Raw genomic sequence first — 26,554 nt, 5'->3', positions numbered from 1 at the left:
ATCTGACGAGGGGGAAGTTATGCCGACTAACTTTCCCCACGTGTCAGACCCTTTGACTCCCGCTTAAGGGACTCACGCTCAAATGGCGCCAAGTACATCTAGGGCGCCCATAGCGTTTACTTTACAAGACATGGCGGCAGTCATGGATAATACACTGTCAGCGGTATTAGCCAGACTACCTGAACTTAGAGGTAAGCGAGATAGCTCTGGGGTGAGACAAAATGCAGAGCATACTGACGCTTTAAGAACCATGTCTGATACTGCCTCACAATATGCAGAAGCTGAGGAAAGAGAGCTTCAGTCAGTGGGTGATGTTAATGACTCAGGAAAGATACCTGATTCTAATATTTCTACATTTAAATTTAAGCTTGAACACCTCCACGTGTTGCTTAGGGAGGTTTTAGCTGCTCTGAATGACTGTGATACCATTGCAGTGCCAGAGAAATTGTGTAGACTGGATAAATACTTTGCAGTGCCGGTGTGTACTGATGTTTTTCCAAATACCTAAAAGGTTTACAGAAATTATTAATAAGGAATGGGATAGACCAGGTGTGCCGTTCTCTTCCCCTCCTATTTTTAGAAAAATGTTTCCAATAGACGCCACCACATGGGACTTATGGCAGACAGTCCCTAAGGTGGAGGGAGCAGTTTCTACTCTAGTAAAGCGTACTACTATCCCTGTCGAGGACAGTTGTGCTTTTTTAGATCCAATGGATAAAAAATTAGAGGTTACCTTAAGAAAATATTTATTCAACAAGGTTTTATCCTACAGCCCCTTGCATGCATTGCCCCTCTCACTGCTGCTGCCGCGTACTGGTTTGAGTATCTGGAAGAGGCTTTACAGGTAGCGACTCCATTGGATGACATACTTGGCAAACTTAGAGCACTTAAGCTAGCCAATTCTTTTATTCTGATGCCATTGTTCATTTGACTAAACTAACGGCTAAGAATTCTGGTTTTGCTATACAGGCGCGCAGAGCGCTATAGCTTAGATCATGGTCAGCTGACGTGACTTCAAAATCTAAGCTACTTAACATTCCCTTCAAGGGGCAGACCCTATTCGGGCCTGGTTGAAGGAGATTATTGCTGATATCACTGGAGGAAAAGGTCATGCCCTTCCTCAGGACAGGTCCAAATCTAGGGCCAAACAGTCTAATTTTCGTGCCTTTCAAAACTTCAAGGCAGGTGCGGCATCAACTTCCTCTAATAATAAACAAGAGGGAACTTTTGCTCAATCCAAGACGGTCTGGAGACCAAACCTGACATGGAAAAAAGGTAAGCAGGTAAAAAAGCCTGCTGCTGCCTCTAAGACAGCATGAAGGAACGGCCCCCTATCCGGGAACGGATCTAGTAGGGGGCAGACTTTCACTCTTTGCCCAGGCGTGGGCAAGAGATGTTCAGGATCCCTGGGCGTTGGAAATTATATCCCAGGGATATCTTCTGGACTTCAAAGCTTCCCCCCCAAAAGGGAGATTTCACCTTTCACAATTATCTGCACACCAGATAAAGAGAGAGGCATTCTTACAAAGTTCCGTTGTTCAAGATGGAAACTATTCGTACCATCCTACCACTGATCCAGGAGGGTCAATATATGACTACAGTGGATCTAAAGGATGCTTATCTTCACATTCCGATACACAAAGATCATCATCGGTTTCTCAGGTTTGCCTTTTAAGACAGGCATTACCAGTTGTAGCTCTTCCCTTGGGATTAGCTACAGCCCCAAGAATCTTTACAAAGGTTCTATGGTCACTTATGGCGGTCCTAAGGCCGCGGGGCATAGCAGTAGCCCCTTATTTAGACGACATCCTGATACAGGCGTCAAACTTCCAAATTGCCAAGTCTCATACGGACGTAGTACTGGCATTTCTGTGGTCGCATGGGTGGAAAGTGAACGAGGAAAAGAGTTCTCTATCCCCACTCACAAGAGTTTCCTTTCTAGGGACTCTGATAGATTCTGTAGAAATGAAAATTCACCTGACGGAGTCCAGGTTATCAAAGCTTCTAAATTCCTGCCGGGTTCTTCATTCCATTCCGCGCCCTTCGGTGGTTCAGTGTATGGAAGTAATCGGCTTAATGGTAGTGGCAATGGACATAGTGCCGTTTGCACGCTTACATCTCAGACCGCTGCAACTATGCATGCTCAGTCAGTGGAGCGGGGATTACACAGATTTGTCCCCTCAACTGAATCTGGACCAAGAGACCAGGGATTCTCTTCTCTGGTGGCTATCTCGGGTCCATCTGTCCAAAGGTATGACCTTTTGCAGGCCAGATTGGACAATTGTTACGACAGATGCCAGCCTTCTAGGTTGGGGTGCAGTCTGGAACTCCCTGAAGGCTCAGGGATCGTGGACTCAGGAGGAGTCTCTCCTTCCATTAAATATTCTGGAACTAAGAGCGATATTCAAGGCTCTTCAGGCTTGGCCTCAGTTAGCAACTCTGAGGTACATCAGATTTCAGTCGGACAACATCACGACTGTAGCTTACATCAACCATCAAGGGGGAACGAGAAGTTCCCTAGAGATGTTAGAAGTTTCAAAAATAATTCGCTGGGCAGAGATTCACTCTTGCCACCTATCAGCTATCCATATCCCAGGTGTAGAGCACTGGGAGGCGGATTTTCTAAGTCGTCAGACTTTTCATCCAGGAGAGTGGGAACTCCATCCGGAGGCATTTGCACAACTGATTCATCGTTGGGGCAAACCAGAACTGGATCTCATGGCATCTCGCCAGAACGCCAAGCTTCCGTGTTACGGATCCAGGTCCAGGGATCCCAAGGCGACACTGATAGATGCTCTAGCAGCGCCCTGGTCTTTCAACCTGGCTTATGTGTTTCCACCGTTTCCTCTGCTCCCTCGACTGATTGCCAAGATCAAGCAGGAGAGAGCATCGGTGATTCTGATAGCACCTGCGTGGCCACGCAGGACCTGGTATGCAGATCTAGTGGACATGTCATCCTTTCCACCATGGTCTCTGCCTCTGAAACAGGACCTTCTACTTCAGGGTCCTTTCAACCATCCAAATCTAATTTCTCTGAGGCTGACTGCCTGGAGATTGAACGCTTAATTTTATCAAAGCGTGGCTTCTCCGAGTCAGTTATTGATACCTTAAGAAAGGCACGAAAGCCTGTCACCAGGAAAATTTACCATAAGGTATGGCGTAGATATCTTTATTGGTGTGAATCCAAGGGTTACTCATGGAGTAAGGTCAGGATTGCTAGGATATTATCTTTTCTCCAAGAAGGTTTGGAAAAAGGATTGTCAGCTAGTTAAGCGTCTGGCAGATGTTCCAGACGTTCAGGCATTTTGTCAGGCTTTAGTTAGAATCAAGCCTGTGTTTAAACCTGTTGCTCCACCATGGAGCTTAAACTTGGTTCTTAAGGTTCTTCAAGGAGTTCCGTTTGAACCTCTTCATTCCATAGATATCAAGCTTTTATCTTGTAAAGTTCTTTTTTTGGTAGCTATTTCCTCGGCTCGTAGAGTCTCTGAGCTATCTGCCTTACAATGTGATTCTCCTTATCTGATTTTTCATACGGATAAGGTAGTCCCGCGTACCAAACCTGGGTTCTTACCTAAGGTGGTATCTAACAAGAATATCAATCAAGAGATTGTTGTTCCATCCTTGTGTTACACAATTTGGAAGTGGTCCGTGCTTTAAAGTTTTACTTACAAGCTACTAAAGATTTTCGTCAAACATCTGCTTTGTTTGTTGTCTACTCTGGACAGAGGAGAGGTCAAAAGGCTTCGGCAACCTCTTTTTCTTTTTGACTAAGAAGCTTAATCCGCTTAGCCTATGAGACTGCTGGACAGCAACCTCCTGAAAGGATTACAGCTCATTCCACTAGAGCTGTGGCTTCCACTTGGGCCTTTAAAAATGAGGCTTCTTTTGATCAGATTTGCAAGGCGACGACTTGGTCTTCGCTTCATATTTTTTCAAAATTTTACAAATTTGATACTTTTGCTTCTTCGGAGGCTATATTTGCGAGAGAGGTTTTACGGGCAGTGGTTCCTTCCATTTAAGTTCCTGCCTTGTCCCTCCCTTCATCCGTGTTCTTTAGCTTTGGTATTGGTATCCCACAAGTAATGGATGATCCGTGGACTGGATACACCTTACAAGAGAAAACACAATTTATGCTTACCTGATAAATTTATTTCTCTTGTGGTGTATCCAGTCCACGGCCCGCCCTGTCATTTTAAGGCAGGTAATTTTTAAATTTAAACTACAGTAACCACTGCACCCTATGGTTCCTCCTTTCTCGGCTTGTTTTCGGTCGAATGACTGGCTATGACAGTTAGGGGAGGAGCTATATTACAGCTCTGCTGTGGGTGTCCTCTTGCAACTTCCTGTTGGGAATGAGAATATCCCACAAGTAATGGATGATCCGTGGACTGGATACACCACAAGAGAAATAAATTTATCAGGTAAGCATAAATTGTGTTTTTACCTCTGTGATTACCTTGTATCTAAGCCTCTGCAGACTGCCCCCTTATCTCAGTTATATTAATATACTTTTTACCTCTGTGATTACCTTGTATCTAAGCCTCTGCAGACTGCCCCCTTATCTCAGTTATATTAATATACTTTTTACCTCTGTGATTACCTTATATCTAACCCTCTGCAGACTGCCCCCTTATCTCAGTTATATTAATATACTTTTTACCTCTGTGATTACCTTGTATCTAAGCCTCTGCAGACTGCCCCCTTATCTCAGTTATATTAATATACTCTTTACCTCTGTGATTACCTTGTATCTAAGCCTCTGCAGACTGTTCCTTATCTCAGTTATATTAATACACTTTTTACCTCTGTGATTACCCTGTATCTAAGCCTCTGCAGACTGCTCCTTATCTCAGTAATATTAATATACTTTTTACCTCTGTGATTACCTTGTATCTAAGCCTCTGCAGACTGCCCCCTTACATCAGTTATATTAATATACTCTTTACCTCTGTGATTACCTTGTATCTAAGCCTCTGCAGACTGTTCCTTATCTCAGTAATATTAATATACTTTTTACTTCTGTGATTACCTTGTATCTAAGCCTCTGCAGACTGCTCCTTATCTCAGTTATATTAATATACTTTTTACCTATGTGATTACCTTGTATCTAAGCCTATGCAGACTGCTCCTTATCTCAGTTATATTAATATACTTTTTACCTCTGTGATTACCTTGTATCTAAGCCTCCTCAGACTGCTCCTTATCTCAGTTATATTAATATACTTTTTACCTCTGTGATTTCCTTGTATCTAAGCCTCTGCAGACTGCTCCTTTTTCAGTTATATTAATATACTTTTTACCTCTGTGATTACCCTGTATTTAACCCTCTGCAGACTGCCCCTTATCTCAGTTATATTAATATACTATTTACCTCTGGGATTACCTTGTATCTAAGCCTCTGCAGACTTCCCCTTATCTCAGTTATATTAATATACTTTTTTACCTCTGTGATTACCCTGTATCTAAGCCTCTGCAGACTGCCTCCTTATCTCAGTTATATTAATATATGTTTTACCTCTGTGATTACCCTGTATCTAACCTTCTGCAGACTGCCTCTTATCTCAGTTATATTAATATACTTTTTACCTCTGTGATTACCTTGTATCTAAGCCTCTGCAGACTGCCCCCTTATCTTAGTTATATTAATATACTTATTACCTCTGTGATTACCTTGTATCTAAGCCTCTGCAGACTGCCCCTTATATCAGTTATATTAATATACTTTTTACCTCTGTGATTACCCTGTATCTAACCCTCTGCAGACTGCCTCTTATCTCAGTTATATTAATATACTTTTTACCTCTGTGATTACCTTATTTCTAAGCCTCTGCAGACTGCTCCTTATCTCAGTTATATTAATATACTTTTTACCTCTGTAATTACCTTGTATCTAAGCCTCTGCAGACTGCTCCTTATCTCAGTTATATTAATATACTTTTTACCTCTGTGATTACCTTATATCTAAACCTCTTTTAACAGCCCCCTGATCACATGACTTTATGTATTATCTTTTGACTTGCATTTTAGCCAATTAGTGCTGTGTCCTGCACAACTTCACGGGCGTGAGCACAATGTTATCTATATGACTCGCATGAACTAACAGTGTCTAGCTGTAGTGCACTGGTGTGAGCACAATGTTATCTATATAACAATGCTGGTTGAGCAAAGCTGGAGGAATGGGTAGTAAAGGCGTTATCTATCTTTTTAAACCATAACAGTTTTGGTGTTGACTGTCCCTTTAAATGAACATAACAGTCAGTAGTGAGCAGGTGATGTACAGACGTTTATACAAAGCAGGATATAAAAACCTTTAAATGGACATAAAATCCATTCTTTTTGTTCCATGATTCAGATAGAGCATGGGATTTCCAATTTACTTCTATCTAATTTTCCTTGTTCTTTTGGTATCATTTGTTGAAAAGGATACCTAGGTACGCTCAGAAGCTGCTGATTGGTGGCTGCGCATATATCCCTCATCTTATTGGCTCACCCAATGTGTTAATTAGCTCCCAGCAGTGCATTGCTGCTGCTTCAACAAAGGATAACAAGAGAATTAAACAAATTAGATTAATCAAAGTAAATTGCAAAAGTTGTGTTCTTTAACTGAATCATGTCCCTTTAACACAGGGGTGTCAAACTCATTTGAAGTTTTTTGCTCAAATGATTGTTAAATAAATGTATTTTAATGTAAGCAATGAATCTGTACGTTAGATAGCAGAAACCTTCATGTTATTAAATTGCACTGCCCCTGTTACTTTATAATGACACCGGCATATCACTGTACATACCCTCAGCAGGGCAGTACTGGGAGCTAGCTGGCTGCGCACATATGTCTCCTATCATTCGCTTATCAGATGTGATCTGACTTTATCTATGTGTTTAATCTGTTTGCAGGAGTTAGACGCCAGTGCAATAATACAATGCTGTAAGATATCAGAGCATTTTTGCAGTGTTATAGCCCTTTTAAAGTGCCATAAAACATGGTGAGATCTGTGCATATCCTAAAAGGGCTAATTCAGTAAAAACAAAAACAGGTTGTGTTAAAAAAATTGTTTAAAAATTGCTGGGAAGTATTTTAAAATCATTTTAAAAAATAAGCAAAATTAGTTACATAGCCATGTTGTCTGGAGTTGTCTGATCCACCCCCCTTATCAGTGTTTAGCATCAGGCTCCAGCAGATAATGAGTGTGCACGTCTGCATTCTACCAAATCAATGGTGGATTTAGATACAGCCATATAAGGAATTGCGTGGGGGGAGTTACAGCTGTACAATTCGGAAACTTAAAAGAAAGGGTTAATGGCGAGGCACTGCAGTATAAATTTGCAGGTAAAGAAATTAAAGTACATATTATATTTTGTCTCTATCCCAAGTTGTTTTATGTCCCTTTAAGTGACAGTAAACCCTGTGATTGCAGACATTTATGTTGCGTCACTATAGAATAACGTATCAGACGATTCTTCCCAAAATAAATCTGTATCCTTTGTGCTGCAGTTATTTATTAAAGTCTGAGCTCCACACACCATTTGCTTACTTGGAGCAGCCAATCTAAACAACAAGGTTAGCCACAGTCATGATGTTGGTATAAAGTGAGTTGTTATCTGATAAATCCAATTAGGGACATGTATGTAGCAGTGTTAGCCTTGATAGGTCAGCAGGCACTTTTTAAAGGGACCGTAAAGTCATAATTAGACAGTCATGATTCAGACAAAACATACAATTTTAAACAACTTTCTAATTGACTTATATTATTTCATTTGCTTCCTTCTCTTGTTATCCTTTGTTGAAAGATTTATCTAGATAAGCTCAGGAGCAGCAGAGAACCTAGGTTGCTGCTGATTGGTGGCTGCATATATATATATACTGATTGTCATTGGCTCACCCATGTTCAGTTAGAAACCAGTAGTGCATTGCTGCTCCTTCAACAAATGATACCAAGAGAATGAAACTAATTTTATTATAGTAGTAAACCGGAAAGTTCTTTAAAATTTTATGTTCTACCTAAATCATGAAATAATTTTTTTTTGGGCTTTGTGTCCCTTTAAGTTTTGTCAATATTCACAGCTAAATTACACGAAAAGGGGGCAAAATAAATAATGGAAGTATATTGCTGAGTTGTTTCGTTATAAATAAACATTTTATATAAAAATCTCAAGGTGTTTACGATCCTTTAGAAATGGGGGGGGGATGATTGTTATATAAGCTCCGTGTACAGTGCGCACGATGGGGTCGAAGTGTCAAGCTCCGAATGTAGCTTGATGCCCCTGTTTCCGCAGCAGTTATGAAGCAGCGGTCTAAAGACCGTTGCTCCGTAACCTGTCCGCCTGCTCTGAGGCTGCGTTCTGCAATCCACACGATCCTATACGATCTTGTGCAGTGATAAATGCAGACAGCGTATCCTGTTAAAGGCATTAGTGCAGCGCTCGACTTATCTGTTTCCAATTTAGGAGCCAGTAAGAATACAATGCCCTACATTACTATACTGGGGTCGTACTACTTAGTTCATTGTCTTTTTAAATAACTGAGTATTAGCCACCAATAAGCAAGCGCTACCCAGGGGCTGAATCAAAAATGGGCCGGCGCCTAAGCTTACATTCCTGGTTTTCAAAATAAAGATACCAAGAGAATTTAGAAAAATTGATAATAGGAGTAAATTAGAAAGTTGCTTAAAATTGTTGCTCTATCTGAATCACGAAAGAAAAAAATGGGTTTCAATTCCCTTTAAGTAATTATTTACCAATAGGAACCTAGAAGGAGATGTAATGGTTAATAAGATTTGTACGCACATAGGTAAAGCACGCTGAGGTGGTTAAGAGTGCTAAGAGATATCGTAGGCGTAACATTCAGTCCTTGTGTGATTTGTACTGGGCAGGAAGAGTAGGTTTTTATACACTTGTTCTGGTCTGTGTTATGCGTTGTCTGGAGATTGGTGCCGCTGGAAGATTCTACCCTTTTGGTGCCAGTGAGGGCAACTCCGTAATCCGCACAAAGGATGATGGGAGATCTGGACTGCCGCCCATCTCCAAGGCTTTAGCATAATAATGGTCTTTGTGTGATATTACACTGTACCATATTGCATGTCCGTTACATTGTACTTCAGTGTAAAAATGTATATTATGTTAATGAACCATATGTTTTACTGTGCACTATCAGGTAACTTCCTGCTGTAATTACAGGGCGTCTAGAGGAAAACCCGGCACTGGGCTATTAAATGTACTGACTGTTTTATATAAGTTTGTTACACCCTGTACTGTGTACTATCAGGTAACTTCCTGCTGTAATTACAGGGAGTGTAGAGGAAAACCCGGCACTGGGCTATTAAATGTACAGACTTCTGTTATATAAGTTTATGTTACACCCTGTACTGTGTACTATCAGGTAACTTCCTGCTGTAATTACAGGGCGTCTAGAGGAAAACCCGGCACTGGGCTATTAAATGTATAGACTGTTATATAAGTGTATGTTACACCCTGTACTGTGTACTATCAGGTAACTTCCTGCTGTAATTACAGGGTGTCTAGAGGAAAACCCGGCACTGGGCTATGAAATGTACAGACTTCTGTTATATAAGTTTATGTTACACCCTGTACTGTGTACTATCAGGTACCTTCCTGCTGTAATTACAGGACGTCTAGAGGAAAACCCGGCACTGGGCTATTAAATCTACAGACTTCTGTTATATAAGTTTATGTTACACCCTGTACTGTTTACTATCAGGTAACTTCCTGCTGTAATTACAGGGCGTCTAGAGAAAAACCCAGCACTGGTCTAATAAATGTACAGACTGTTATATAAGTTTATGTTACACCCTGTACTGTGTACTATCAGGTAACTTCCTGCTATAATTACAGGGCGTCTAGAGGAAAACCCGGCACTGGGCTATTAAATGTACAGACTTCTGTTATATAAGTTTATGTTACACCCTGTACTGTGTACTATCAGGTAACTTCCTGCTGTAATTACAGGGCGTCTAGAGGAAAATCCGGCACTGGGCTATTAAATGTACAGACTGTTATATAAGTTTATGTTACACCCTGTACTGTGTATTATCAGGTAACTTTCTGCTGTAATTACAGGGTGTGTAGAGGAAAACCCGGCACTGGGCTATTAAATGTACAGACTTCTGTTATATAAGTTTATGTTACACCCTGTACTGTGTACTATCAGGTAACTTCCTGCTGTAATTACAGGGCGTCTAGAGGAAAACCCGGCACTGGTCTATTAAATGTACAGACTGTTATATAAGTTTATGTTACACCCTGTACTGTGTACTATCAGGTAACTTCTGCTGTAATTACAGGGTGTCTAGAGGAAAACCCGGCACTGGGCTATTAAATGTACAGACTTCTGTTATATAAGTTTATGTTACACCCTGTACTGTGTACTATCAGGTAACTTCCTGCTGTAATTACAGGGCGTCTAGAGGAAAACCCTGCACTGGGCTATTAAATGTACAGACTTCTGTTATATAAGTTTATGTTACACCCTGTACTGTGTACTATCAGGTAACTTCCTGCTATAATTACAGGGCGTCTAGAGGAAAACCCGGCACTGGGCTATTAAATGTACAGACTTCTGTTATATAAGTTTGTTACACCCTGTACTGTTTACTATCAGGTAACTTCCTGCTGTAATTACATGGCGTCTAGAGGAAAACCCTGGCACTGGGCTATTAAATGTACAGGACTTGTTATATAAGTTTATGTTACACCCTGTACTGTGTAATATCAGGTAACTTCCTGCTGTAATTACAGGGTGTCTAGAGGAAAACCCGGCACTGGGCTATTAAATGTATAGACTGTTATATAAGTGTATGTTACACCCTGTACTGTGTACTATCAGGTAACTTCCTGCTGTAATTACAGGGTGTCTAGAGGAAAACCCGGCACTGGGCTATTAAATGTACAGGACTTGTTATATAAGTTTATGTTACACCCTGTACTGTGTACTATCAGGTAACTTCCTGCTGTAATTACAGGGTGTCTAGAGGAAAACCCGGCACTGGGCTATTAAATGTACAGACTTCTGTTATATAAGTTTATGTTACACTCTGTACTGTGTACTATCAGGTAACTTCCTGCTGTAATTACAGGGTGTCTAGAGGAAAACCCGGCACTGGGCTATTAAATGTAAAGACGTCGGTTATATAAGTTTATGTTACACCCTGTACTGTACTATCAGGTAACTTCCTGCTGTAATTACAGGGCTGTCTAGAGGAAAACCAGCACTGGGCTATTAAATGTACAGACTTCTGTTATATAAGTTTATGTTACATCCTGTACTGTGTACTATCAGGTAACTTCCTGCTGTAATTACATGGTGTCTAGAGGAAAACCCGGCACTGGGCTATTAAATGTACAGACTCTGTTATATAAGTTTATGTTACACCCTGTACTGTGTACTATCAGGTAACTTCCTGCTGTAATTACAGGGTGTCTAGAGGAAAACCCGGCACTGCGCTATTAAATGTATAGACTCTGTTATATAAGTTTATGTTACACCCTGTACTGTGTACTATCAGGTATCTTCCTGCTGTAATTACAGGGTGTCTAGAGGAAAACCCGGCACTGGGCTATTAAATGTACAGACTTCTGTTATATAAGTTTATTTTACACCCTGTACTGTGTATTATCAGGTAACTTCCTGCTGTAATTACATGGTGTCTAGAGGAAAACCCGGCACTGGGCTATTAAATGTACAGACTTCTGTTATATAATTTATGTTACACCCTGTACTGTGTATTATCAGGTAACTTCCTGCTGTAATTACAGGGCGTCTAGAGGAAAACCCGGCACTGGGCTATTAAATGTACAGACTTCTGTTATATAAGTTTATGTTACATCCTGTACTGTGTACTATCAGGTAACTTCCTGCTGTAATTACATGGTGTCTAGAGGAAAACCCGGCACTGGGCTATTAAATGTATAGACTGTTATATAAGTGTATGTTACACCCTGTACTGTGTACTATCAGGTAACTTCCTGCTGTAATTACAGGGTGTCTAGAGGAAAACCCTGCACTGGGCTATTAAATGTACAGACTGTTATATAAGTTTATTTTACACCCTGTACTGTGTACTATCAGGTAACTTCCTGCTGTAATTACAGGGCGTCTAGAGGAAAACCCGGCACTGGGCTATTAAATGTACAGACTTCTGTTATATAAGTTTGTTACACCCTGTACTGTGTACTATCAGGTAACTTCCTGCTGTAATTACAGGGTGTCTAGAGGAAAACCCGGCACTGGGCTATTAAATATACAGACTACTGTTATATAAGTTTATGTTACACCCTGTACTGTGTACTATCAGGTAACTTCCTGCTGTAATTACAGGGTGTCTAGAGGAAAACCCAGCACTGGGCTAATAAATGTACAGACTGTTATATAAGTTTGTTACGCCCTGTACTGTGTACTATCAGGTAACTTCCTGCTGTATTTACAGGGCGTCTAGAGGAAAACCCAGCACTGGGCTATTAAATGTACAGACTTCTGTTATATAAGTTTATGTTACACCCTGTACTGTGTACTATCAGGTAACTTCCTGCTGTAATTACAGGGCGTCTAGAGGAAAACCCGGCACTGGGCTATTAAATGTACAGACTACTGTTATATAAGTTTATGTTACACCCTGTACTGTGTACTATCAGGTAACTTCCTTCTGTAATTACAGGGCGTCTAGAGGAAAACACTGGGCTATTAAATGTGAAAGAAGAGGATAAGACAGACAACATGAATAGTCATCAGACTGAAATACATTGGTCCCAACCTGCCGGTGAGTAGTAATATGTTAGAGTCTGCCGGGGCTGTGCATATAGTTACTTACTGCTCTCTCACGTAGTTTACTGTCTGGTTTATAAGTGCTGGGGCTGTGCACACAGTTACTTACTGCTCTCTCATGTAGTTTACTGTATGGTTTATAAGTGCTGGGGCTGTGCACACAGTTACTTACTGCTCTCTCATGTAGTTTACTGTCTGGTTTATAAGTGCTGGGGCTGTGCACACTGTTACTTACTGCTCTCTCATGTAGTTTACTGTCTGGTTTATAAGTGCTGGGGCTGTGCACACAGTTACTTACTGCTCTCTCATGTAGTTTTCTGTCTGTTTTATAAGTGATGGGGCTGTGCACACAGTTACTTACTGCACTCTCATGTAGTTTACTGTCTGGTTTATAAGTGCTGGGGCTGTGCACACTGTTACTTACTGCTCTCTCATGAAGTTTACTGTCTGGTTTATAAGTGCTGGGGCTGTGCACACAGTTACTTACTGCTCTCATGTAGTTTACTGTCTGGTTTATAAGTCAGTTACTTACTGCTCTCATGTAGTTTACTGTCTGGTTTATAAGTGCTGGGGCTGTGCACACTGTTACTTACTGCTCTCATGTAGTTTACTGTCTGGTTTATAAGTGCTGGGGCTGTGCACACTGTTACTTACTGCTCTCATGTAGTTTACTGTCTGGTTTATAACTGCTGGGTCTGTGCACACAGTTACTTACTGCTCTCTCATGTATTTTACTGTCTGGTTTATAGGTGCTGGGGCTGTGCATACAGTTACTTACTGCTCTCTCATGTAGTTTACTGTCTGGTTTATAAGTGCTGGGGGTGTGCACACAGTTACTGCTCTCATGTAGTTTACTGTCTGGTTTATAAGTGCTGGGGCTGTGCACACAGTTACTTACTGCTCTCATGTAGTTTACTGTCTAGTTTATAAGTGCTGGGGCTGTGCACACAGTTACTGCTCTCATGTAGTTTACTGTCTTGTTTATAAGTGCTGGGGCTGTGCACACAGTTACTTACTGCTCTCTCATGTAGTTTACTGTCTGGTTTATAAGTGCTGGGGCTGTGCACACAGTTACTTACTGCTCTCTCATGTAGTTTACTGCCTGGTTTATAAGTGCTGGGGCTGTGCACACAGTTACTTACTGCTCTCTCATGTAGTTTATTGTCTGGCTTATAAGTGCTAGGGCTGTGCACACAGTTACTTACTGCTCTTTAGTGTAGTTTACTGTCTGGTTTATAAGTGCTGGGGCTGTGCACACTGTTACTAACTGCTCTCTCATGTAGTTTACTGCCTGGTTTATAAGTGCTGGGGCTGTGCACACAGTTACTTACTGCTCTCTCATGTAGTTTATTGTCTGGCTTATAAGTGCTAGGGCTGTGCACACAGTTACTTACTGCTCTTTAGTGTAGTTTACTGTCTGGTTTATAAGTGCTGGGGCTGTGCACACTGTTACTTACTGCTCTCTCATGTAGTTTACTGTCTGGTTTATAAGTGCTGGGGCTGTGCACACTGTTACTTACTGCTCTCTCATGTAGTTTACTGTCTGGTTTATAAGCGCTGGGGCTGTGCATACAGTTACTTACTGCTCTCTCATTTAGTTTACTGTCTGGTTTATAAGTGCTGGGGCTGTGCACACAGTTACTTACTGCTCTCTCATTTAGTTTACTGTCTGGTTTATAAGTGCTGGGGCTGTGCACACAGTTACTTACTGCTCTCTCATGTAGTTTACTGTCTGGTTTATAAGTGCTGGGGCTGTGCACACAGTTACTTACTGCTCTCTCATGTAGTTTACTGTCTGGTTTATAAGTGCTGGGGCTGTGCACACAGTTACTGCTCTCTCATGTAGTTTACTGTCTGGTTTATAAGTGCTGGGGCTGTGCACACAGTTACTTACTGCTCTCTCATGTAGTTTACTGTCTGGTTTATAAGCGCTGGGGCTGTGCACACAGTTACTTACTGCTCTCTCATGTAGTTTACTGTCTGGTTTATAAGTGCTGGGGCTGTGCACACAGTTACTTACTGCTCTCATGTAGTTTACTGTCTGGTTTATAAGTTCTGGGGCTGTGCACACAGTTACTTACTGCTCTCTCATGTAGTTTACTGTCTGGTTTATAAGTGCTGGGGCTGTGCACACAGTTACTCACTGCTCTCATGTAGTTTACTGTCTGGTTTATAAGTGCTGGGGCTGTGCACACAGTTACTTACTGCTCTCTCATGTAGTTTACTGTCTGGTTTATAAGTGCTAGGGCTGTGCACACAGTTACTACTCTCTCATGTAGTTTACTGTCTGGTTTATAAGTGCTGGGGCTGTGCACACAGTTACTGCTCTCTCATGTAGTTTACTGTCTGGTTTATAAGTTCTAGGGCTGTGCACACAGTTACTTACTGCTCTCTCATGTAGTTTACTGTCTGGTTTATAACTGCTGGGGCTGTGCACACAGTTACTTACTGCTCTCTCATGTAGTTTACTGTCTGGTTTAGAAGCGCTGGGGCTGTGCACACAGTTACTTACTACTCTCATGTAGTTTACTGTCTGGTTTATAAGTGCTGGGGCTGTGCACACAGTTACTCACTGCTCTCATGTAGTTTACTGTATGGTTTATAAGTGCTGGGGCTGTGCACACAGTTACTTACTGCTCTCTCATGTAGTTTACTGTCTGGTTTATAAGTACTGGGGCTATGCACACAGTTACTTACTGCTCTCATGTAGTTTACTGTCTGGTTTATAAGTGCTGGGGCTGTGCACACAGTTACTTACTGCTCTCTCATGTAGTTTACTGTCTGGTTTATAAGTGCTGGGGCTGTGCACACAGTTACTTACTGCTCTCTCATGTAGTTTACTGTCTGGTTTATAAGTTCTGGGGCTGTGCACACAGTTACTTACTGCTCTCTCATGTAGTTTACTGTCTGGTTTATAAGTGCTGGGGCTGTGCACACTGTTACTTACTGCTCTCATGTAGTTTACTGTCTGGTTTATAAGTGCTGGGGCTGTGCACACAGTTACTTACTGCTCTCTCATGTAGTTTACTGTCTGGTTTATAAGTGCTGGGGCTGTGCACACAGTTACTTACTGCTCTCTCATGTAGTTTACTGTCTGGTTTATAAGTGCTGGGGCTGTGCACACAGTTACTTACTGCTCTCTCATGTAGTTTACTGTCTGGTTTATAAGTGCTGGGGCTGTGCACACAGTTACTTACTGCTCTCATGTAGTTTACTGTCTGGTTTATAAGTGCTGGGGCTGTGCACACAGTTACTTACTGCTCTCTCATGTAGTTTACTGTCTGGTTTATAAGTGCTGGGGCTGTGCACACAGTTACTTACTGCTCTCTCATGTAGTTTACTGTCTGGTTTATAAGTGCTGGGGCTGTGCACACAGTTACTTACTGCTCTCATGTAGTTTACTGTCTGGTTTATAAGTGCTGGGGCTGTGCACACAGTTACTTACTGCTCTCATGTAGTTTACTGTCTGGTTTATAAGTGCTGGGGCTGTGCACACAGTTACTTACTGCTCTCTCATGTAGTTTACTGTCTGGTTTATAAGTGCTGGGGCTGTGCACACAGTTACTTACTGCTCTCATGTAGTTTACTGTCTGGTTTATAAGTGCTGGGGCTGTGCACACAGTTACTTACTGCTCTCTCATGTAGTTTACTGTCTGGTTTATAAGTGCTGGGGCTGTGCACACAGTTACTTACTGCTCTCTCATGTAGTTTACTGTCTGGTTTATAAGTGCTGGGGCTGTGCACACAGTTACTTACTACTCTCATGTAGTTTACTGTCTGGTTTATAAGTGCTGGGGCTGTGCACACAGTTACTTACTGCTCTCATGTAGTTTACTGTATGGTTTATAAGTGCTGGGGCTGTGCACACAGTTACTTACTGCTCTCTCATGTAGTTTACTGTCTGGTTTATAAGTACTGGGGCTGTGCACACAGTTACTTACTGCTCTCATGTAGTTTACTGTCTGGTTTATAAGTTATGGGGCTGTGCACACAGTTACTTACTGCTCTCTCATGTAGTTTACTATCTGGTTTACAAGTGCTGGGGCTGTGCACACAGTTACTTACTGCTCTCTCATGTAGTTTACTGTCTGGTTTATAAGTGCTGGGACTGTGCACACAGTTACTGCTCTCTCATGTAGTTTACTGTCTGGTTTATAAGTGCTGGGGCTGTGCACACAGTTACTTACTGCTCTCTCATGTAGTTTACTGTCTGGTTTATAAGTGCTGGGGCTGTGCACACAGTTACTTACTGCTCTCTCATGTAGTTTACTGTCTGGTTTATAAGTGCTGGGGCTGTGCACACAGTTACTTACTGCTCTCTCATGTAGTTTACTGTCTGGTTTATAAGTGCTGGGGCTGTGCACACAGTTACTTACTGCTCTCATGTAGTTTACTGTCTGGTTTATAAGTGCTGGGGCTGTGCACACAGTTACTTACTGCTCTCTCATGTAGTTTACTGTCTGGTTTATAAGTGCTGGGGCTGTGCACACAGTTACTTACTGCTCTCTCATGTAGTTTACTGTCTGGTTTATAAGTGCTGGGGCTGTGCACACAGTTACTTACTGCTCTCATGTAGTTTACTGTCTGGTTTATAAGTGCTGGGGCTGTGCACACAGTTACTTACTGCTCTCTCATGTAGTTTACTGTCTGGTTTATAAGTGCTGGGGCTGTGCACACAGTTACTTACTGCTCTTCATGTAGTTTACTGTCTGGTTTATAAGTGCTGGGGCTGTGCACACAGTTACTTACTGCTCTCTCATGTAGTTTACTGTCTGGTTTATAAGTGCTGGGGCTGTGCACACAGTTACTTACTGCTCTCTCATGTAGTTTACTGTCTGGTTTATAAGTGCTGGGGCTGTGCACACAGTTACTTACTGCTCTCTCATGTAGTTTACTGTCTGGTTTATAAGTGCTGGGGCTGTGCACACAGTTACTTACTGCTCTCTCATGTAGTTTACTGTCTGGTTTATAAGTGCTGGGGCTGTGCACACAGTTACTTTCTGCTCTCTCATGTAGTTTACTGTCTGGTTTATAAGTGCTGGGGCTGTGCACACAGTTACTTACTGCTCTCATGTAGTTTACTGTCTGGTTTATAAGTGCTGGGGCTGTGCACACAGTTACTTACTGCTCTCTCATGTAGTTTACTGTCTGGTTTATAAGTGCTGGGGCTGTGCACACAGTTACTTACTGCTCTCATGTAGTTTACTGTCTGGTTTATAAGTGCTGGGGCTGTGCACACAGTTACTTACTGCTCTCTCATGTAGTTTACTGTCTGGTTTATAAGTGCTGGGGCTGTGCACACAGTTACTTACTGCTCTCTCATGTAGTTTACTGTCTGGTTTATAAGTGCTGGGGCTGTGCACACAGTTACTTACTGCTCTCATGTAGTTTACTGTCTGGTTTATAAGTGCTGGGGCTGTGCACACAGTTACTTACTGCTCTCTCATGTAGTTTACTGTCTGGTTTATAAGTGCTGGGGCTGTGCACACAGTTACTTACTGCTCTCTCATGTAGTTTACTGTCTGGTTTATAAGTGCTGGGGCTGTGCACACAGTTACTTACTGCTCTCATGTAGTTTACTGTCTGGTTTATAAGTGCTGGGGCTGTGCACACAGTTACTTACTGCTCTCTCATGTAGTTTACTGTCTGGTTTATAAGTGCTGGGGCTGTGCACACAGTTACTTACTGCTCTCATGTAGTTTACTGTCTGGTTTATAAGTGCTGGGGCTGTGCACACAGTTACTTACTGCTCTCATGTAGTTTACTGTCTGGTTTATAAGTGCTGGGGCTGTGCACACAGTTACTTACTGCTCTCATGTAGTTTACTGTCTGGTTTATAAGTGCTGGGGCTGTGCACACAGTTACTTACTGCTCTCTCATGTAGTTTACTGTCTGGTTTATAAGTGCTGGGGCTGTGCACACAGTTACTTACTGCTCTCTCATGTAGTTTACTGTCTGGTTTATAAGTGCTGGGGCTGTGCACACAGTTACTTACTGCTCTCTCATGTAGTTTACTGTCTGGTTTATAAGTGCTGGGGCTGTGCACACAGTTACTTACTGCTCTCTCATGTAGTTTACTGTCTGGTTTATAAGTGCTGGGGCTGTGCACACAGTTACTTACTGCTCTCTCATGTAGTTTACTGTCTGGTTTATAAGTGCTGGGGCTGTGCACACAGTTACTTACTGCTCTCTCATGTAGTTTACTGTCTGGTTTATAAGTGCTGGGGCTGTGCACACAGTTACTTACTGCTCTCTCATGTAGTTTACTGTCTGGTTTATAAGTGCTGGGGCTGTGCACACAGTTACTTACTGCTCTCTCATGTAGTTTACTGTCTGGTTTATAAGTGCTGGGGCTGTGCACACAGTTACTTACTGCTCTCATGTAGTTTACTGTCTGGTTTATAAGTGCTGGGGCTGTGCACACAGTTACTTACTGCTCTCTCATGTAGTTTACTGTCTGGTTTATAAGTGCTGGGGCTGTGCACACAGTTACTTACTGCTCTCTCATGTAGTTTACTGTCTGGTTTATAAGTGCTGGGGCTGTGCACACAGTTACTGCTCTCTCATGTAGTTTACTGTCTGGTTTATAAGTGCTGGGGCTGTGCACACAGTTACTTACTGCTCTCTCATGTAGTTTACTGTCTGGTTTATAAGTGCTGGGGCTGTGCACACAGTTACTTACTGCTCTCTCATGTAGTTTACTGTCTGGTTTATAAGTGCTGGGGCTGTGCACACAGTTACTTACTGCTCTCATGTAGTTTACTGTCTGGTTTATAAGTGCTGGGGCTGTGCACACAGTTACTGCTCTCTCATGTAGTTTACTGTCTGGTTTATAAGTGCTGGGGCTGTGCACACAGTTACTTACTGCTCTCTCATGTAGTTTACTGTCTGGTTTATAAGTGCTGGGGCTGTGCACACAGTTACTTACTGTTCTCTCATGTAGTTTACTGTCTGGTTTATAAGTGCTGGGGCTGTGCACACAGTTACTTACTGCTCTCTCATGTAGTTTACTGTCTGGTTTATAAGTGCTGGGGCTGTGCACACAGTTACTTACTGCTCTCTCATGTAGTTTACTGTCTGGTTTATAAGTGCTGGGGCTGTGCACACAGTTACTTACTGCTCTCTCATGTAGTTTACTGTCTGGTTTATAAGTTCTGGGGCTGTGCACACAGTTACTTACTGCTCTCTCATGTAGTTTACTGTCTGGTTTATAAGTGCTGGGGCTGTGCACACAGTTACTTACTGCTCTCTTGTAGTTTACTGTCTGGTTTATAAGTGCTGGGGCTGTGCACACAGTTACTTACTGCTCTCATGTAGTTTACTGTCTGGTTTATAAGTGCTGGGGCTGTGCACACAGTTACTTACTGCTCTCTCATGTAGTTTACTGTCTGGTTTATAAGTGCTGGGGCTGTGCACACAGTTACTTACTGCTCTCATGTAGTTTACTGTCTGGTTTATAAGTGCTGGGGCTGTGCACACAGTTACTTACTGCTCTCTCATGTAGTTTACTGTCTGGTTTATAAGTGCTGGGGCTGTGCACACAGTTACTTACTGCTCTCTCATGTAGTTTACTGTCTGGTTTATAAGTGCTGGGGCTGTGCACACAGTTACTTACTGCTCTCATGTAGTTTACTGTCTGGTTTATAAGTGCTGGGGCTGTGCACACAGTTACTTACTGCTCTCTCATGTAGTTTACTGTCTGGTTTATAAGTGTTGGGGCTGTGCACACAGTTACTTACTGCTCTCTCATGTAGTTTACTGTCTGGTTTATAAGTGCTGGGGCTGTGCACACAGTTACTTACTGCTCTCTCATGTAGTTTACTGTCTGGTTTATAAGTGCTGGGGCTGTGCACACAGTTACTTACTGCTCTCTCATGTAGTTTACTGTCTGGTTTATAAGTGCTGGGGCTGTGCACACAGTTACTTACTGCTCTCTCATGTAGTTTACTGTCTGGTTTATAAGTGCTGGGGCTGTGCACACAGTTACTTACTGCTCTCTCATGTAGTTTACTGTCTGGTTTATAAGTGCTGGGGCTGTGCACACAGTTACTTACTGCTCTCTCATGTAGTTTACTGTCTGGTTTATAAGTGCTGGGGCTGTGCACACAGTTACTTACTGCTCTCTCATGTAGTTTACTGTCTGGTTTATAAGTACTGGGGCTGTGCACACAGTTACTTACTGCTCTCTCATGTAGTTTACTGTCTGGTTTATAAGTGCTGGGGCTGTGCACACAGTTACTTACTGCTCTCTCATGTAGTTTACTGTCTGGTTTATAAGTGCTGGGGCTGTGCACACAGTTACTTACTGCTCTCTCATGTAGTTTACTGTCTGGTTTATAAGTGCTGGGGCTGTGCACACAGTTACTTACTGCTCTCTCATGTAGTTTACTGTCTGGTTTATAAGTGCTGGGGCTGTGCACACAGTTACTGCTCTCTCATGTAGTTTACTGTCTGGTTTATAAGTGCTGGGGCTGTGCACACAGTTACTTACTGCTCTCTCATGTAGTTTACTGTCTGGTTTATAAGTGCTGGGGCTGTGCACACAGTTACTTACTGCTCTCTCATGTAGTTTACTGTCTGGTTTATAAGTGCTGGGGCTGTGCACACAGTTACTTACTGCTCTCATGTAGTTTACTGTCTGGTTTATAAGTGCTGGGGCTGTGCACACAGTTACTTACTGCTCTCTCATGTAGTTTACTGTCTGGTTTATAAGTGCTGGGGCTGTGCACACAGTTACTTACTGCTCTCTCATGTAGTTTACTGTCTGGTTTATAAGTGCTGGGGCTGTGCACACAGTTACTTACTGCTCTCTCATGTAGTTTACTGTCTGGTTTATAAGTGCTGGGGTGGTGCACACAGTTACTTACTGCTCTTTCGTTTAGTTTACTGTCTGGTTTATAAGTGCTGGGGCTGTGCACACAGTTACTTACTGCTCTCTCATGTAGTTTACCTGTCTGGTTTATAAGTGCTGGGGCTGTGCACACAGTTACTTACTGCTCTCTCATGTAGTTTACTGTCTGGTTTATAAGTGCTGGGGCTGTGCACACAGTTACTTACTGCTCTCATGTAGTTTACTGTCTGGTTTATAAGTGCTGGGGCTGTGCACACAGTTACTTACTGCTCTCTCATGTAGTTTACTGTCTGGTTTATAAGTGCTGGGGCTGTGCACACAGTTACTTACTGCTCTCTCATGTAGTTTACTGTCTGGTTTATAAGTGCTGGGGCTGTGCACACAGTTACTTACTGCTCTCTCATGTAGTTTACTGTCTGGTTTATAAGTGCTGGGGCTGTGCACACAGTTACTTACTGCTCTCTCATGTAGTTTACTGTCTGGTTTATAAGTGATGGGGCTGTGCACACAGTTACTTACTGCTCTCTCATGTAGTTTACTGTCTGGTTTATAAGTGCTGGGGCTGTGCACACAGTTACTTACTGCTCTCTCATGTAGTTTACTGTCTGGTTTATAAGTGCTGGGGCTGTGCACACAGTTACTTACTGCTCTCTCATGTAGTTTACTGTCTGGTTTATAAGTGCTGGGGCTGTGCACACAGTTACTTACTGCTCTCTCATGTAGTTTACTGTCTGGTTTATAAGTGCTGGGGCTGTGCACACAGTTACTTACTGCTCTCTCATGTAGTTTACTGTCTGGTTTATAAGTGCTGGGGCTGTGCACACAGTTACTGCTCTCTCATGTAGTTTACTGTCTGGTTTATAAGTGCTGGGGCTGTGCACACAGTTACTTACTGCTCTCATGTAGTTTACTGTCTGGTTTATAAGTGCTGGGGCTGTGCACACAGTTACTGCTCTCTCATGTAGTTTACTGTCTGGTTTATAAGTGCTGGGGCTGTGCACACAGTTACTTACTGCTCTCTCATGTAGTTTACTGTCTGGTTTATAAGTGCTGGGGCTGTGCACACAGTTACTTACTGCTCTCTCATGTAGTTTACTGTCTGGTTTATAAGTGCTGGGGCTGTGCACACAGTTACTTACTGCTCTCTCATGTAGTTTACTGTCTGGTTTATAAGTGCTGGGGCTGTGCACACAGTTACTTACTGCTCTCTCATGTAGTTTACTGTCTGGTTTATAAGTGCTGGGGCTGTGCACACAGTTACTTACTGCTCTCTCATGTAGTTTACTGTCTGGTTTATAAGTGCTGGGGCTGTGCACACAGTTACTTACTGCTCTCTCATGTAGTTTACTGTCTGGTTTATAAGTGCTGGGGCTGTGCACACAGTTACTTACTGCTCTCATGTAGTTTACTGTCTGGTTTATAAGTGCTGGGGCTGTGCACACAGTTACTTACTGCTCTCTCATGTAGTTTACTGTCTGGTTTATAAGTGCTGGGGCTGTGCACACAGTTACTTACTGCTCTCTCATGTAGTTTACTGTCTGGTTTATAAGTGCTGGGGCTGTGCACACAGTTACTTACTGCTCTCTCATGTAGTTTACTGTCTGGTTTATAAGTGCTGGGGCTGTGCACACAGTTACTTACTGCTCTCTCATGTAGTTTACTGTCTGGTTTATAAGTGCTGGGGCTGTGCACACAGTTACTTACTGCTCTCTCATGTAGTTTACTGTCTGGTTTATAAGTGCTGGGGCTGTGCACACAGTTACTTACTGCTCTCATGTAGTTTACTGTCTGGTTTATAAGTGCTGGGGCTGTGCACACAGTTACTTACTGCTCTCTCATGTAGTTTACTGTCTGGTTTATAAGTGCTGGGGCTGTGCACACAGTTACTTACTGCTCTCTCATGTAGTTTACTGTCTGGTTTATAAGTGCTGGGGCTGTGCACACAGTTACTTACTGCTCTCTCATGTAGTTTACTGTCTGGTTTATAAGTGCTGGGGCTGTGCACACAGTTACTTATTGCTCTCATGTAGTTTACTGTCTGGTTTATAAGTGCTGGGGCTGTGCACACAGTTACTTACTGCTCTCATGTAGTTTACTGTCTGGTTTATAAGTGCTTGGGCTGTGCACACAGTTACTTACTGCTCTCTCATGTAGTTTACTGTCTGGTTTATAAGTGCTGGGGCTGTGCACACAGTTACTTACTGCTCTCTCATGTAGTTTACTGTCTGGTTTATAAGTGCTGGGGCTGTGCACACAGTTACTTACTGCTCTCTCATGTAGTTTACTGTCTGGTTTATAAGTGCTGGGGCTGTGCACACAGTTACTTACTGCTCTCTCATGTAGTTTACTGTCTGGTTTATAAGTGCTGGGGCTGTGCACACAGTTACTTACTGCTCTCTCATGTAGTTTACTGTCTGGTTTATAAGTGCTGGGGCTGTGCACACAGTTACTTACTGCTCTCATGTAGTTTACTGTCTGGTTTATAAGTGCTGGGGCTGTGCACACAGTTACTTACTGCTCTCTCATGTAGTTTACTGTCTGGTTTATAAGTGCTGGGGCTGTGCACACAGTTACTTACTGCTCTCTCATGTAGTTTACTGTCTGGTTTATAAGTGCTGGGGCTGTGCACACAGTTACTTACTGCTCTCATGTAGTTTACTGTCTGGTTTATAAGTGCTGGGGCTGTGCACACAGTTACTTACTGCTCTCTCATGTAGTTTACTGTCTGGTTTATAAGCTGCTGGGGCTGTGCACACAGTTACTTACTGCTCTCTCATGTAGTTTACTGTCTGGTTTATAAGTGCTGGGGCTGTGCACACAGTTACTTACTGCTCTCTCATGTAGTTTACTGTCTGGTTTATAAGTGCTGGGGCTGTGCACACAGTTACTTACTGCTCTCTCATGTAGTTTACTGTCTGGTTTATAAGTGCTGGGGCTGTGCACACAGTTACTTACTGCTCTCTCATGTAGTTTACCGTCTGGTTTATAAGTGCTGGGGCTGTGCACACAGTTACTTACTGCTCTCTCATGTAGTTTACTGTCTGGTTTATAAGTGCTGGGGCTGTGCACACTGTTACTTACTGCTCTCATGTAGTTTACTGTCTGGTTTATAAGTGCTGGGGCTGTGCACACAGTTACTTACTGCTCTCTCATGTAGTTTACTGTCTGGTTTATAAGCGCTGGGGCTGTGCACACAGTTACTTACTGCTCTCATGTAGTTTACTGTCTGGTTTATAAGTGCTGGGGCTGTGCACACAGTTACTTACTGCTCTCTCATGTAGTTTACTGTCTGGTTTATAAGTGCTGGGGCTGTGCACACAGTTACTTACTGCTCTCATGTAGTTTACTGTCTGGTTTATAAGTGCTGGGGCTGTGCACACAGTTACTTACTGCTCTCATGTAGTTTACTGTCTGGTTTATAAGTGCTGAGGCTGTGCACACAGTTACTTACTGCTCTCTCATGTAGTTTACTGTCTGGTTTATAAGTGCTGGGGCTGTGCACACAGTTACTTACTGCTCTCTCATGTAGTTTACTGTCTGGTTTATAAGTGCTGGGGCTGTGCACACAGTTACTTACTGCTCTCATGTAGTTTACTGTCTGGTTTATAAGTGCTGGGGCTGTGCACACAGTTACTTACTGCTCTCTCATGTAGTTTACTGTCTGGTTTATAAGTGCTGGGGCTGTGCACACAGTTACTACTGCTCTCATGTAGTTTACTGTCTGGTTTATAAGTGCTGGGGCTGTGCACACAGTTACTTACTGCTCTCTCATGTAGTTTACTGTCTGGTTTATAAGTGCTGGGGCTGTGCACACAGTTACTTACTGCTCTCATGTAGTTTACTGTCTGGTTTATAAGTGCTGGGGCTGTGCACACAGTTACTACTGCTCTCTCATGTAGTTTACTGTCTGGTTTATAAGTGCTGGGGCTGTGCACACAGTTACTTACTGCTCTCTCATGTAGTTTACTGTCTGGTTTATAAGTGCTAGGGCTGTGCACACAGTTACTTACTGCTCTCATGTAGTTTACTGTCTGGTTTATAAGTGCTGGGGCTGTGCACACAGTTACTTACTGCTCTCTATGTAGTTTACTGTCTGGTTTATAAGTGCTGGGGCTGTGCACACAGTTACTTACTGCTCTCTCATGTAGTTTACTGTCTGGTTTATAAGTGCTGGGGCTGTGCACACAGTTACTTACTGCTCTCTCATGTAGTTTACTGTCTGGTTTATAAGTGCTGGGGCTGTGCACACAGTTACTTACTGCTCTCTCATGTAGTTTACTGTCTGGTTTATAAGTGCTGGGGCTGTGCACACAGTTACTTACTGCTCTCTCATGTAGTTTACTGTCTGGTTTATAAGTGCTGGGGCTGTGCACACAGTTACTTACTGCTCTCATGTAGTTTACTGTCTGGTTTATAAGTGCTGGGGCTGTGCACACAGTTACTTACTGCTCTCTCATGTAGTTTACTGTCTGGTTTATAAGTGCTGGGGCTGTGCACACAGTTACTTACTGCTCTCTCATGTAGTTTACTGTCTGGTTTATAAGTGCTGGGGCTGTGCACACAGTTACTGCTCTCTCATGTAGTTTACTGTCTGGTTTATAAGTACTGGGGCTGTGCACACAGTTACTTACTGCTCTCTCATGTAGTTTACTGTCTGGTTTATAAGTGCTGGGGCTGTGCACACAGTTACTTACTGCTCTCTCATGTAGTTTACTGTCTGGTTTATAAGTGCTGGGGCTGTGCACACAGTTACTTACTGCTCTCATGTAGTTTACTGTCTGGTTTATAAGTGCTGGGGCTGTGCACACAGTTACTGCTCTCTCATGTAGTTTACTGTCTGGTTTATAAGTGCTGGGGCTGTGCACACAGTTACTTACTGCTCTCTCATGTAGTTTACTGTCTGGTTTATAAGTGCTGGGGCTGTGCAC

The 26,554-nt window shown here is 42.6% G+C and overlaps 1 protein-coding gene across 2 annotated transcripts in view; it reads left to right on the top strand.

The window, feature by feature from the left end:
* LOC128666695 (gastrula zinc finger protein XlCGF57.1-like) overlaps positions 1 to 26,554 on the top strand; it is a 96,127-nt gene that overhangs the window by 30,721 nt on the left and 38,852 nt on the right. For both annotated transcript variants that reach the window (XM_053721435.1, XM_053721433.1), the window contains exon 3: positions 12,669 to 12,770. In XM_053721435.1, the coding sequence (XP_053577410.1) occupies positions 12,669 to 12,770 (102 nt within the window). The remainder of the gene's footprint in view (positions 1 to 12,668; positions 12,771 to 26,554) is intronic.

This window comes from Bombina bombina, chromosome 7 (genome assembly GCF_027579735.1).
Source record: "Bombina bombina isolate aBomBom1 chromosome 7, aBomBom1.pri, whole genome shotgun sequence".
Classification (NCBI taxonomy): domain Eukaryota; kingdom Metazoa; phylum Chordata; class Amphibia; order Anura; family Bombinatoridae; genus Bombina; species Bombina bombina.
Note: the sequence above shows the minus strand (reverse complement) of the source record. Positions and strands in the feature narration are given on the sequence as shown.